The following is a 15354-nucleotide window of genomic DNA, read 5'->3' as shown; positions in this document are numbered from 1 at the left end:
CGGACACGTATATGATATTTTATTTTAAAAAATTAATATAAATAATAAAACAAATAATAAAAACCAATTTAGGGATAACTACGGGTAAAAACTCACCAGTGGCATCCTAAGAAAGAGATTTGATTTGAAAGATAAAAGAAAAAAGAGTATCTCATCTAAAGATAGGTGTATTGAACTAAGTATTTCTATCCTTATCCTACAATATTATATATGTATGCATAGCACTTACATGAGTAGAAGCCTCACAAGTAACAATTCACAGTCCAGGACTGAAGGATGATTCAGCATAGATGCAGGCATAAAGGCCATATTGGTGTGCAGTTCTCAATAAAGAAGCAAAATTTCTATCTGCTTTCATGTCCATTGAATTGAATTTCAAGCTAAAAACATTAGATTACTCTCTCCTTAATTATAAATCAATTAATCCAATCAAAAGAAAGAAACAATTACTTATGAGACTGAAGTTGCTGACTAAGGAAACAGATAGACAATAGAATAATACTTAAGGCTTCAGAAAGGAAATCAAAACAAATTAAGCAGTAGCTTTCTTCTCTAAATCATTTTCCTCTTGTCTTGATGATTCGGTTACATCAGCATTGTTCTTCACATAACGGTATGAAAAAAGATTGAAATATAGGAGATTCAAAGCTGCTAGACCAGCAGTAAGGTAGTAATAGTTCTCCACTCTAATTTTATTAAGATCATGGCCTCCCAACCATGGTGATTTTCCATTCCTCCCTGTCAAATGATGGACTAAATTGACAAGAGCCGTGTTCAGGTAACTAGCTGCAGACAGGCTGAGAAAGAAGATTGCCCCAGCAATTGTTCTCATGCTTTCTGGCAAATGAGTGCTAAAGAATTCCATAACAGCAACCGCAGTGAATGCTTCGTTTAAACCCGACAAGGCAAACTGTGGAATGAGCACCAGAATATGCATAGGTGACACGAGGGAGCCATTTTTCAAAGCCAAGTCCCGGCGCTTCTTCTCAACACCTGCAGCTACCAACATACATAGAATTGCCATTATAATACCAATGTTGATTCTCTGTCTCATCGTCAATCTTTTGTCTTTCTTAGAACTTTTATTTGCTTGAACCAGGTAAATTTTCTCATAAATGAAGATCCAGATTGAAAGGGCAATCATCGAACTGAGGCCCATCCAGCCTGGTGGAATTTTGAAATTGCCTATGGAGTTGTTTGATTGAATTGCTTGCATCAACCCAAAAGTACTCATTTGGTCCATGGTAATAAAGCAACAAATTCCTGTAAACCAAACTGGCACTACTCCTAGCAGCAGTTTTAGCTGTTCCACCTGATGCACACTACATAGTCTCCAAGAATTTCTGGGCATGCCATTTTCATTCAGTTCGCTTGGATCAGCAAGTATAGCAGCCTTATCGAAGAACTTAAATTTATCAGTGTGATCAAGTTTTGATTCTTGCTGGTCCCATTCAACCATTGAAGGATCATAAAGGGAATGCCCAGAAGCCAATTCAAGACTGCGTTTCTTCAAGGCAGCTACAATCACTTTGAAAATGTCAACAAAAACGCTTCCTTGCGCCTTCTTGATCATGTAAGTGTTTCTACCAATCAAGAAAACTGAAATAGAGAAGAACAGACAAGCAGCTGGAATGGCATAACCAACAACCCAACTGACATTGGTCTGAACGTAGACCACCACTGTGAGAGCTATAATGAGAGCTACAGTGAAAGAGAAGTACCACCAGTTGAAGAAGCTCGCTAGTTGGGCTCTTCCAGATTCTGTTCTCGTGTCGAATTGATCAGCTCCAAAAGCAATGTTGCAAGGCCTAATCCCTCCTGCTCCAATAGCAAGCAATGCAAGACCCACAAAGAGGATAGCAAGCTGCCAACTGTGAGGCTGTTCGCAATTGGTTTCTCCATGGCAGCTGACTGGTCTTAAATCATGTACACCTGCGGTGAGAGTGATGATCACCATGCCCTGGTAAAAAAAAAAAAAAAATTAAAACATGTAAATGCTCATAATCCTGAATCAAGGAAGCACACAAAATTCACGAAGAAAACTATGGATCTGAAGAGAAATGCAGATGATGATACCAGGAAAGATGATATGGAACCGTATAGAAGAGTGCAGAACCTGCCCAGATATGCATCAGATAAGAAAGCACCAGCTAATGGTGTAAGATTAGAGGAACCAGACCAAACATTGAATACATTAACCACGAGAATCCCATCCATATTGTACTGGGTCTGTAGATAAACTGTTAGATTGGCTATCAAACCCATTGAAGCTAACTTCTCGAAGGACTCATTCCCTTGGAAAAATAAATCAAACACAAATCAGAACACATATAAGCACATGAAACCATTCATCAGATCATTAAATTATGCAATTCTTTATTACCAAGAATGTATTTTATGGATCTCCATCCTCCAGCAGCCTTCTTAGGAGAAGAAACAGAAGGAGGAGCAGCAGAGATTGCCTCCCTTGAAGAAGAAGAAGCAATGATCATATCTTCCATCTTCCTTTCTCTTTCGGCTTCTCTGTTCTCAGCGTTCACTTTCTCTTCTTCATCTCCTTCCTTCCTGCTTAATTTGATTCTTGTACATTTTCCATTATTTTAGGCTAGATCTTTGGCAGCAGCTTATGGTTACGCGCGACCTCATATAGTGTGTTGTGTTATGGAAGTTATTTCTGTTTCTTGGGCTCCATTGCTTGGTGCAACAGTCAGTTATTAACAAATATATATAGTTTATATATTATTACTAATATATGTAAAATATGTATATATATATATATATATATATATATATATATATATATATATATATATATATATATGCCACCTAATAAAATAAAATTACTTAAAAAAATATCGGTATAATTTTTATTTTTATTTTTATATTTTATTATATAATAATTAACTTATTTTTACTTTTTTATTTAAAAATTTTTAATTTAAAAAAAAGTTAATTATATTTTAAAATTATATTAACATATACATATTTATATTTAATAACTATTCACTAAAAATTATTTATAAAATATTAGCATTTATTTTTAAAAGCATTTTTTATTATATTTAATTATTAAAAATTTTAATAATGACATATAATTTTGTTTTACTTTATTTATTTTTTTTATTAGTATATGTCAAATAATTTAAAAATAATAAAATCTAATATATTAATCCATTTATTAATTTATTAGTACTTAAAATAAAATTATAATTAATTAAGAATTTTATTATTATAATATGATTATAAAAATATAAAATATACATATTAAATTATTTTATTATATATGTTAATATATTTTTAAAAAATAACTCACTCTTTTATTTAAATTATTAAAAAATAAATAATTTACCAATACACGGATAAAAGAATTAATTATATTATTATTAATGATAATTTACATATTAATAAAAATTGATCAATTTAATTATATTTTTAGATAGCTAAAAATAATAATAATAATAATAATCAAATAAGTAACACATTTTTTTATCAAATTAATTGAATTTTAATTTAATAATATTAGAATTATTTATAAAATTGTGAAATTCAAAAACAACTAAATTTGATCATCCAAGCTATCGGTTTAATAATCCAACCGCAAAGTAACTAATAATAAGTAATATCCAAAGATATTTGTACATGCATATCAAGGGTGTACCGTTTCGCTTAAGAATCAAAATTAAATTAAAATTTTAATATAATTTTAATTTAATTTTTTATTGTTTCAGTTTTAAATTGGCACGATTCTCGATTTTTAGGTTCTAAATCGGTATGATTACGGTTCATTTATGAAACAATTTTATGAAATTATATTCTTAAAAAAATTATATTTAAATTAACATTTAAATTTTAAATTGGATTACTCATGCATAATATATTATATAATATATTTTTAATTATTTATTAATTATATAATATTTAATTATAAAATATAAATATAATTATATATATATATATATATATATAATTAAGAATTATGAGGTAATTTAATGTATTTATTACTAAAATTATTAAGAAAATATAGAGAAATAAAATATAATATAAGGTTATATTTAGTTTATAATTAAACATATATATATATATAATTGTATTAAAAGCATATAATAAATTAAAAAAATAGAAAAACATATGTATAAATTTGATTCTTAATTCTATTCCAGTTTGATTTCGGTTCATTTTCAATTTGATTCTCAATGAAGAATCAGAATCGAATTAAAAATATCAAAATAATTTCGATTCGATATAATTTTTTTATTCAATTTAGAAACCTTAAAAATCATGCACAATCCTAATATATACATATAGATTAAAATATTTTTTAAGTTTTAGAATAAATTACTATTTAATCTTTAAAAATTATCAAATTAATTGATTCCTATAAACTGATTTCATTAACAATTTATTTCAAGAGAAAAAAAAAATTCATTAACACTTCAATGATTCTATTCAGTTTTTGCATATTTCATTGTTAATTACAGAAGTTAAATCTATTAAAGCATACAAAATTATCAAAATACCCTCATTCCAAACACATAATCATAAAAGAAATAAAAAAATATATATATTAAAGGAAAATAATTAAATGAAAAAAATAATAAACCTAATTTCTTTCCATTAACTCTAAAACTTAATACTTCTCCTCTGATCTTAAACTCTCGCTCATCATGTCTCAAGCTACAATAAATTTATCAAATTTTTTAAATTTTTTATAATATTTTTTAAGTAATTAATTTTATTTATATAAAAAATACAATATGATGATTTAGATTTTTATATTTTATTTTTAATTAATGGAATATTTTTACTTTAAAAAAAAACTACTTAAAGTGATATTTTCATTATAATTTTTTAATACAGTATTTAGTACGGAAAAAATCGACACATAATCAAATCCTTGAAAATAAATAATGTCTAATTTAAAACATTAAAATAAACAAGATTGAATCTAGAAATTAGGAATAAAATAAAGTGTTGAAAACTTTATAAATAATTCTGAAAACTTGTACAAGAATATAATGAGTATTTATATAGTTTTAAATCCTAATCTTAGTAAGAATAAATTTAAAGTTTTAATCTAAGTAGGAATAATTTAAAAGACCTAAACTAAATAGAAATAAAATTTTAGATTCCTAAATAAATTAAAAAATATAAATAAAAACCTATCTAGAAAAATAAAAAATTTAATTAAAAATATAAATCCTTGTGAAAATAGGAAAACACAGGCCTTCCGATTTAGTCTTGATTTGCATATTGCGTCATTCATCCACATTTTCTAGTGAATTAAACATCGAATTTTAAAGTGTTGAAAAAGAAAAGATTACAATAGAATATTACACCATGTCTCCTTCTTGAATGATATCAAAATTAAATTGAATAATTTCACATTGTCCTTTACATCCATTGTAACATTTGGATAAATATAATTAAAGAAAGCAATAAAAATTAAAAAAATTAGAAAAATCTTCAATTTCTATAAACTCCATGATTTGAGTTTCTTCAATTTCCACTATTGTTTCATTGGATTGTTCATTTTCAATTTCCATTAAAAACTCCATAGTTTGTTCAAGTTTCTCTTACTCTATTTCATTGCAACTTCTTTTTCTAGAATAGATTGATCAAAAAATTTTAACGCCCAACTTGTAACACCCCAAAATTTTAAATTTTATTATTTTATGAGTATTATTGATATTTTAATTTTATTTAAATTTTAAGAAATTATTTGAGATTTTTCAGATTTTAAAAATCGGGTTCGATTTTCCGAAAATATAAACTTTGATGATTTTTAAAAATTTATTTAAAGACCACGTGGCAAAACTAAAAATATATTTAGAGTCTACAAATTTTTCTGAGTTTTCTAGAATTTTTTCGGAATTTTTGGACCTCGTTTTCGGTCCCAAGGCAGAGTAAAAATTCAAAATTTTGTATCTTAAATCGAACCGGCCGAATCGGACCGGTCTTCTTCTTTTTCTTCCTCCTCCCTGCGCGCGTCCCGACCTCCCTCCCCTTCTCTCCCGTTTTCTCTCTCCTCCCTCCTCTCCTTGCCGCGCCGCCTCCTGCCACCCACTCGCGGCGCCCATCCCAGTAGTCCCAAGCCACCGTGCGCGCTGAAAACGGCGCCGAAGCGCGGCGATGCAAGCGCGCCGCTTCATCTTCCCGGCTGAAATCCGGCTGATCCGGCCACCAATCGGACCGGGTCTTGTGTCTAAATCCATCTACTCGTCAAGAGCTTTCCATAGACACCAAGAACACCGAAATCTATTGAGCAGTTTGTCCAATTTTTGCCCTGGAAGTTTTAGCCCATTTTGACTTTTGGGCTAGATTTCTCGCAAACTGTGACAAGAAAACCGAGAGTACCAGAGCGCTCCACTCGTCGAGAGCTTCGCGGCGACATAAATTTCAAATTTTTCCGACTCCGTTTTTTGGTGGGTCCCACGGAACTTCGCAGTGTTTTTCCGAGTATTAAATGAGCTTAGAAAATTCCATAAAATTTATGTACTAACCCCCGTATTGTGGGCTTCGTGTAGGTATCCTCAATTCGCGGAAATTCGACAGTTGTCCGGATTTGTGAATTTCCGGCTAGACAGGCCCGCTACCGGAAAAGTTTCCGAACTGGATCGAGGTTTTGGCTACCCCACCATTGTCAGACATCCCGAGCGCGTTCCCAAGTCGGAATCGGCAAAGGTAAACCCGAACCTTGCTTTTTCGTAATTTTTTAGTACTTAAATAGGATTAAAAATCCATAAAATATTCTTGGTAGCTCAGAAAATTATGATTCTTTTTGCAATAGCCTAGTAATATTGCTAAAGACCGCGGGGCAAAGTTTTAGAATTTTTAGAACTTTTTTGGGTAGTTTTTGCAAGAATGATCAATTATAAGGACTAAATTGAAATTTTACATATTGTGATGGATGACTGATTTGATGGGTCCAGGAGGGGCTGTGTGATGTGATTGAATTATAGATATAAGAGTTGCGAATATAGAAGTGTGTTTTGAGCCCTTTTACAGGTTGGGTAGGTCCTAAGTATAGGGGAGACTCTGCCAGATTTTCGGCACGACTTAGGACGTATTTGGTCTTTTCATGATTTGTATTGAGTCAATTGTGTTAAATAATTGTAATGTAATTGTCAGGTGAGCCGAGACAGCCTTCTTCCTCCGCCCAGCCGCCACAGTGACCGCTGTCAAGTCTGTGAGTAAAATATTAATTTTAATTGTAATTTCAATATTATTATATATTTAAGCATGCCCATGCATCATTTATATGTATGTATCTATGTAGTTAAACTCTAGGCACGTTTTATGTTGCATTCATAACTGTTAAAGTGCCATGGATGTTGTTGTGGTAATTTGGAGCAGTGTGTGTGCGTTGGCGTGCGTGTGATGTGGTGTGTACTATGGATAGGACGGGTAGTCACGGCTTGAGATCTTCGCTGGGACCCGATCCTTCAGGGGTAGTCACGGCTTGAGTTCTTCGCTGGGACCCCGATTTGGTTTATTAAGCGAAAGTCCGGCTTGATTCTTGACACGAGTTGGATTTAAGAGAGCTGTATAGGGGATCAGCTCCCATATATTATGATTGATATTACTGGGTGTGTGAGTGTTTCAAATTACCTTTTTGCTGTTATGATGTGAATTTATTGCTGATGTTGCATTTCACTCTACAGGGTGCATTAGTTTCAGATAGTTATAGAGATTATGGTTAAAATTGATATTTTACTCTCTGAGTCGAACGCTCACTCCTGTTCAATATTTTTCCAGGCCACAAGAAGATATTTTTGAGGTTAACTTGCTTTCTCCCTCACAGATTATTTATTCATGTTTGTGTAATTCTATAAATTTCTAGAATTTCCGCATGTGCTAGAAATATTTAATTGATTTGGGTCTGTAATATAAATTGTTATTTTGGACCTGTAAAATTATTATCACATGCATGTTTGATGGACTGGATGAGGGAGCTGAGCTCCCATTTATTTTTATGTTGATATGAGTATGTGAAGGGTGAGCTGAGCTCCCCAATTGAGTATTTATTTTGTTTACAGGTCGGGTGAGTCAAAAACTCCCCGTTGAAATGTCCATTTTGTGGCCGGACTCTGTCCGGTTGAATTCTTGAAATTGGGCCCAAATTGGCCTTAGAGTTGGGTTAATGAATAGTTAGGCTTACTACAGGCCTCGGGGGTTTTAGGCTGGCCCAGGTCCTAGTGTCGGTCTGATCCATAGATTGGGTCGTGACAAATCATCATCATCCAACATAGCAAAAGACAACCAAAATTTCAGATTTTTCAAGTTTAGATTCTTCAACTTCAAGTTTTTTTTGTTTTTTTTTATTCAAGTTGATCTCTCAACTTTTGCTCACCCAGAATTTAAAAGAATAGGTTAATTGTTAAATCTATCATGTTATCTCCTTAGGCCTTATCCAATACATTGTTCCTATTCTCATAGTCACCAACTCCAAATAAAGTTTGCATTAGCCACCATTATCATTAGTATTGGCCATCATAATGAGAGTTAAATCCATACTCAACCACCTAATGTAGCGTATAAAGTAAAAAATGATCGACAAACGATCAAACCCTTAAAAATAAATAAGATCTAAACCAAGATCATAAGATAAACAAGATTTAATCAAGAAAATTTCATGAATAAGAAAATGAGTATTTATAGAGTTTTAAATCCTAATCTAAGTAGGAATAAATTTAAAAGTTCTAATCTAAGTAAGAGATAATTTAAAACACCTCAACAAAATAGGAACAAAATTTTAAAGACCTAAATAAACTAGGAAATATAAATAAAAACCTATTTAGGAAAATAAAAAATTCAAATAAAAATAAAAATTTTTAGGTTTCCGAGTTTGATCTTGATTTGCACATTGCACCATAATGACATTTAAATATGTAACGTTTTTAATAAATGTTTTCTTTTAAGTGCAGATTTTGCTAATATGGAATGGAGAAGCTTGGTTTATTACCGCGTAATATATCTAAATTGAGCTCAATTGTTGGAGGAATGCTAGTCAACATCTTTAATAATGGTCACTTTAAACACCAAACATGTCTATTCATCAGTAACTATTAAAGAAAAATAAATGATGTAGACCAATAATATGTGTGTTGAAATTGACTATCAATGGAGACGGTGACTAGTATTCCTCCAATTGTTGTGGTCCTAATTACAAGGTAAACATATTTCATTGTAGAGCAAATATGGATTTAACTCTTCAATCCCAATAGGTAGTTTTTGAGGTATAATTTTCCTATTTTTGTAGCCATCCACTATGACTTCCAATGATGATATCAGAATTGTAGGATTCGTCTAAGACTAAATTAAGCTAGTGTAAAATATTACGGTCCCAATGGCAGGATAACTTGTATCCTATGTCAAAATATGAACTTGAACTTTCCAACCCAACCGCTATTTTGCAACGTGGTTCTCCTAATTTGAGTTGCAAATCCCTACTAGAGTAGGAGTTAGAAGTTTGAGTTTCTATCTCGCATATATCACTTGTTTAATTGTACCTCCAAATTGTATTCAAGTTCTTTGTTGCTTTATTGTCAGATCTTTGTAAACTTGGATTGGTTTGTACCTCTTTTTCTTGAGCTATCTTGCTGTAACTTCTCCCTTGTATAAATGAAAGCTTTTTCATGTAAAAAAAGGAAAAAAGCGTTCCCACATAAAACAACAGGCTTTTCCAGCACTTGGCATTCTACTACAAATGGATGTTTAATGTTTTTCGTTTGATGGTACTACAATTTTAACAATATCCCAACATGACAGCTTGAAGCAAACATGAACATAAGAGACGCACCATTATTGAACCCCACTCCATCTAGCCCAGTCCACAAACTGCATTCCACCATAAACGTTGTTGGCAAATCGCACACCAACTGTGAAAGCCATTGCAATAGGTGGAACCTGCTTTGCTAAGGGTGATGCTTCTACCACACGTTCCAGCCCATTAATAATTTGGTAGCGTGTGTTGGAAGAAACTGCAAGAAAAACACCTGCAAATTTGGGACAAAAAAACCAGTTATTGTGATAATATAAACTTCAGTGGATCTCCCCAGAGAAAGTCGTTGGCGAACACTTAAAACTAGAAAATCACTTGTATAATCATCATTAAAGATGGGAAAAGACGAGGCAAACAAAAATATTTGATGACTGGTGCATGCAGAGCATCTAAAAACACAGTAAAGACAGTGCAAGCAGAAACAAAGCATTATTCCACTAGGGATGCATAGATGTACCACACACTAGAAATTTATTAACCAATGCAAGGAATAGTACTCCAAGGTTTTGTAGTATTACTTAATTGATTTTAAGTGTGGCTTTTACTTGGTGTAGATGACTTGTAGAAGCATGCCATGATTTAGCTGTTAAAGTTGCGGAGGTTATGAAGCACAGGGGAGTAATAGACTGCCAAGCATCACTCAAAGAAATAGATACCCATAGCACAAGAATGGCCATACTACAAGCCAGAGAGTTTTAGTAGCATTTAATATTTTAATATACAAATATAGATTCAAGCGAACAAAACTGGTAATAACAGCAAACAAATATGGGGACCAAATAACCATCATGCAACTGATATAAAATCTAGATGGGAAGGCCATGTAAAGCATTTTGGAAACCATGCCTACATTGCATTAATAATGAGTTGCTTTATAGCATAACTACACTGCATCAACCCTAATTCACTAATTATGGCTCACTATAAATAAGCTAGAAACAGTTTAGCTCTGGTCTGCCAGTAACAGAAGTGTTACCCTAGTATGGTATGGATCAACGGCAAAGATAAAACTCAACTCAACTCAACTCAACTCAACTCAACTCAACTAAGCCTTTATTCTAAAAATTTAGGGTCGGCTATATGGATTCTCCTTCTCCACTCTAAACGATTTTGAGTTAAATCCTCGGGAATGTGTAATGCTTCTAGACCATGTTGAACGGCAAAGATAAAACTATGGCATAAAAAAAATCACCCGATCCAAACTGAATTTTCCAAAACAATTGTCTTGCATGTAAATGTTGAACCTTCAACCTCACAATCAAGACAACCAAACACAATAGAAATCAGCTGGCAAAAGTTAGAGAGCTCTAAGAGACATCGACTTCATAAATCCATGTGCATATTACATACAATAATATCTTATCCCAGAAATTGACAAGTCACTGTAACTTAAGACAACCACATAGAATTGGGACAAATCACAAGATCAAATACAATGATGAAAAATGCCATCAAAAAGCTGAGTAAAACACCAGATAAACATCTAAACAAAAAATTTGCAATAATTCAAACCAGTTCATTGGCATTAATGTCCATGAAATTGGCAACCTAAGACAAATCTAAGCAGATAAAGTAAAGCATACCCCAAAGAGCTGCACTTTTCACAAGAGGTGGTACAGGAATGTCGTCTTCTGATTTCTTTATGCTCCTGACACATAAAATTACTTTGTAAGGAATGATTCACAAAGACACACAAGCTTAAGGAAAATGTCAAGAGCATGCTAATTACTTTGACATGCAATGTTCTTAGACATTAACATATGCAATAGATAAGACAAATCTGTGGGGGATGCAGAAAGTTTTCCCTTAGAAAATGATAAAGTAAAAGTCAAATAAACCATATACTTGTCATCTGTTACAAAGCATTGGTAATTTATATAGCACATGGAATTCTTCAATCAGGATACATGTCAATTACAGAAATCTGAAATACTAATTTTAATACAGAACAGCTCTATTGAAAAAGAACCATAACGGCGTATTGCACAGTTCTACAACTGTCTAAATAAGACTAAATAACTAAATAATTCCCAATTTACATAAGGGGAATAAGAGCAGCTACAGAACATAATACCTATTGGAGATGTAACAGTCACACCAAAAATCCATCTTTTCTTTTTTCAGTGTTACTAATAACAGATAGAATAACATTTAGATTAGGCATTACCATTTCAAGCCAACAAAAACATTAATGACTTATGAAGAATTTATGTTCCAACTAGGAGGATTAACATCAATAACGATGAAACTTATTACTGGATTTTTACTCCTCAAAATTAATAATACGAAGTTCATTAAATCCACAAACCAATATATATATGGTCAATGTAAAAGATTAAATGCATAACTAGGCAAGGAAATTAAAAAATAAATGCATCTAGTTACAAGTCATACCGCTTGGCATTCATTATGAGATTTGCAATGCCTTGGCCAATAATACCACAAGCAAAGCCAACAAATCCATATAGGACTCCCTGTAAACAAAACGTGTAGATTGTCAATAATAAATCCAGAAGCATTCCCATATTAGTTCAATTAACTTACTTGAAAACCTTACCTTGTAGAAATATGTTGCAATTCTCTGTTGTACAGAGTATCTACATCCAGGCCTTTCAGCTTCAAAGACACTGCATCAGATGACCATTTCAGAAACCTAAAAAATCATTCACCATATTCTAGAACTGCAAGATAGATTATGCTAAAGTATGAATATGCCAATCACAAGATAAGCTGATTGGTATATGCAGTATACATGTAGATCAAATACTTGAAGACCGATACAAGTTTCTTTGTGAAAAAAGAAACAGGAAAAAAGGAAAAAAAAAAGTTTATGAAGAAAACAAAAATATTGTATTGGGCATGAACTACTAACCTACTAGGAAGAGATCCATAAGCGTGTAATAGCCGTCCAAAGAACCCTTTAGATACTGATGGTTGTCCAATACGTGCATAAGGTGCTAACATGCTAACCAAAGCAACGTTTACCACCACACCAACCAAAAGGTCTGCAACATACAGTTCAAACTCTGCCCAAAAGTCTTTACCCCTCTTTTGAATTTCAGCAAATGTAGCACAGCAAGAATCAATAACTATCTGCACGCATTATGCCAATATTGGAAACTTAAACAAATGAAAAATGGCACAATGCCAAAACCATCTAAAGATGCTCTCGAACATTAAAAAGGTCATTAGACATGACAAGTTGATAACAAAAGGCCACAAGAGAAGATTGCCACAATTTTAATTCAATGAAGTGTTCAAACTATGCACGGTAAATATTCACATTCACTTCACTATTAAATGCATTATCAACTGCTTTCCAAATTTCAGTAATAACTAACTTCTTGAAGCTTACCATTCAAGGATAGGATTTAAATAGTACGGCTATTTTACACTTAAATTTAATTATTAGTCACTAAATTTCAAATTTTCAACACAATCACTTAACTTCAAATTGTATTTCAATAAGGTCACTTCTACCAAATTTCTGATATGTCAGCCAAGTAAAATATTTTTCATTTTTTTGTAAGGATGAAGAAGGATCCTATAGCTGTCTTACTTGGCCATCACTGAAAAAATAAATCCAAATTTTTACCATAATAAGTCAATAGAGACCTTATTGAAACTCAAATTGAAATCGGGAATTTTTATGTTAGAATTCAACCAGAAATATAGTGATTACAGGTAAAACTACTCACCTAGACATATTTGCTAGTTGACCAGTTTAGCACAATTATATCCCGTCCACACAGTAAAGATGCAGAACTTGCATAAATCATATTTCCATTATACTCGAAACAAATGAATGAAATTCATTTGATTTGATGAATTTTGTTAATAGAATTAATTTGTAAATAAATTCTCACGTTTGGTATCTTATATATTAAATGTAGAATTCATTTGCCAATTCTACCAGTTTGACACGAGGATAACCCATTCCACAAATTAATGATATAGAATTAAAAATGACATTTTGTGCTTACTAAACATCTTAAGTGGATTTCTAAATATAATATTTTTATAACAGATAAGGTCTTGGGAGGCCAAAAAAAGGGAGAAGTAGAAGCTTAACAAACCTCTGTTCCAATTTTGAAGAGGAAAGATGGATCAGCCAACATTCTGTTTCGAAGCATAGAGCAAGACTTCATTGCAAAACCCAAAAGCCCAGACCCCTATGGTAAGAAAATAAATGAACCATTAAATATTAACACACACACACACACACACACACACACACACACACACACACACACACACATAATAAGAATAACATCAGCAGCAGAAGAAGCAGAAGCAGAAGCAGAATCCTCTCACAACTTCTATTAACTGCACCAACATACTTGAAATCACAAACTACCTGCAAATCCAAATATCTTAGCAGAAGCAATCTACGAATCCCCACAATCTTGGCGGCCTCTAACATATCAGATGGGAGACTTGCTCCTTGCGCCTCCGTCTCTTTAATAACCTCATCAAACTTCATAATGGGTCCAAACTCTTCTTCTTCTCCTTTGTCCTCTCTTTCACCATCCTCGCCGCTACCACTGCCACCGCTGCCGCCACCTCCACCTCCACCACTTGGATATTTCCCATTTCCTCCACTCCCGTCAAATCTATTCCCTCCACTGCCACCAACATCAGTTTCTAATTCATTTCCCTTCTCCAAAATCTTAACATCTTTCCCTACTACACTCTCCACGCCTTCATTTTTAACTACCACGGATTTGCCCACACCCGATTGCTGTTCAGATAATGTCTGCGAATTCCAGACCAGAAACCTCTGGTTCTTAACAGAGACATGTCTAACCCAAGCATGGAAAGTTACCTCCCTCACCAATGTTTTGAACCCAACATAATTGTGGAGCATCGGCTTCCAACTCCTCATACAGACCTCGTCTTGAGCATTCAGAGCGTTTGATAATCCGAAACTCGATGGACAACCCGCCATTTCCCTGACCAGCTAAGAGAAGTCGACAAATAAATGTAGTTATGCTTTTCAGATGATAAACCCAGAAGTATACAGTAGTAATCACCTAACAAAGACTCGCTAACGGTTAATCAAGAATCAGAAAACCACTCGAATTAGAGCTCTTCTTAAACAACACAATCTAACTTGTATGGAGAGGGAGAGGGAAAGGGAGAGAGATGGGAGAAGTGGAGCTGGTTCTGGCGGTGTTCTGAGACGGAGAGTGGTTGGTGGCGGAGGCGGCGAAGCGACGGAGTGGAAAAGAGGCCTAGGGAGACGTTAACTTCAGCTTTACCTCACGGACCTCACCTCGCGAGAGGAATTATTAGGTGAGTCGGTGCATATATATTAAAATAATTCATTTTCTATAAAAATGTAAGACTGAAATGTTTCATTTTCTGTGAGAGGTAGTATTATTTTTTAGTGTTCTTAATTTACTTAATAATTAACCCACTTCACCTGCAAGTGGTTTGTTTTTGTCGGGGCTTTGGCACTGTTGAGTCTTGCCACAGATGCTGTCGTTGCACTTGTGGGAGGTATTCTAAGCGTGTGGCAATCTCTGGGCCAGGGTTTTGCTATCTTACGCACGAAGTGTACCTGAGTTGAT

At 33.2% G+C, this 15354-nt stretch overlaps 2 protein-coding genes across 2 annotated transcripts; both read right to left on the bottom strand.

Annotated features, from left to right (window-relative positions):
* Positions 1 to 373: 373 nt before the first annotated feature.
* LOC110658263 (protein NRT1/ PTR FAMILY 2.8) lies at positions 374 to 2676 on the bottom strand. The gene is made up of 3 exons (XM_021815797.2): positions 2384 to 2676; positions 2077 to 2294; positions 374 to 1960 (listed from the first exon to the last, which is right to left on the bottom strand). Exons 1-3 carry the CDS (start codon positions 2499 to 2501, stop codon positions 533 to 535), a joined length of 1764 nt encoding a protein of 587 aa, XP_021671489.2. The 5' UTR covers positions 2502 to 2676; the 3' UTR covers positions 374 to 532.
* Positions 2677 to 9665: 6989 nt separating this feature from the next.
* LOC110658282 (protein RETICULATA, chloroplastic) lies at positions 9666 to 15053 on the bottom strand. The gene is made up of 7 exons (XM_021815830.2): positions 14139 to 15053; positions 13858 to 13953; positions 12654 to 12874; positions 12339 to 12408; positions 12176 to 12255; positions 11365 to 11429; positions 9666 to 9995 (listed from the first exon to the last, which is right to left on the bottom strand). Exons 1-7 carry the CDS (start codon positions 14727 to 14729, stop codon positions 9802 to 9804), a joined length of 1317 nt encoding a protein of 438 aa, XP_021671522.2. The 5' UTR covers positions 14730 to 15053; the 3' UTR covers positions 9666 to 9801.
* Between the last annotated feature and the right edge of the window lie 301 nt (positions 15054 to 15354).

This window comes from Hevea brasiliensis, chromosome 3, assembly GCF_030052815.1.
Source record: "Hevea brasiliensis isolate MT/VB/25A 57/8 chromosome 3, ASM3005281v1, whole genome shotgun sequence".
Classification (NCBI taxonomy): domain Eukaryota; kingdom Viridiplantae; phylum Streptophyta; class Magnoliopsida; order Malpighiales; family Euphorbiaceae; genus Hevea; species Hevea brasiliensis.
Note: the sequence above shows the minus strand (reverse complement) of the source record. Positions and strands in the feature narration are given on the sequence as shown.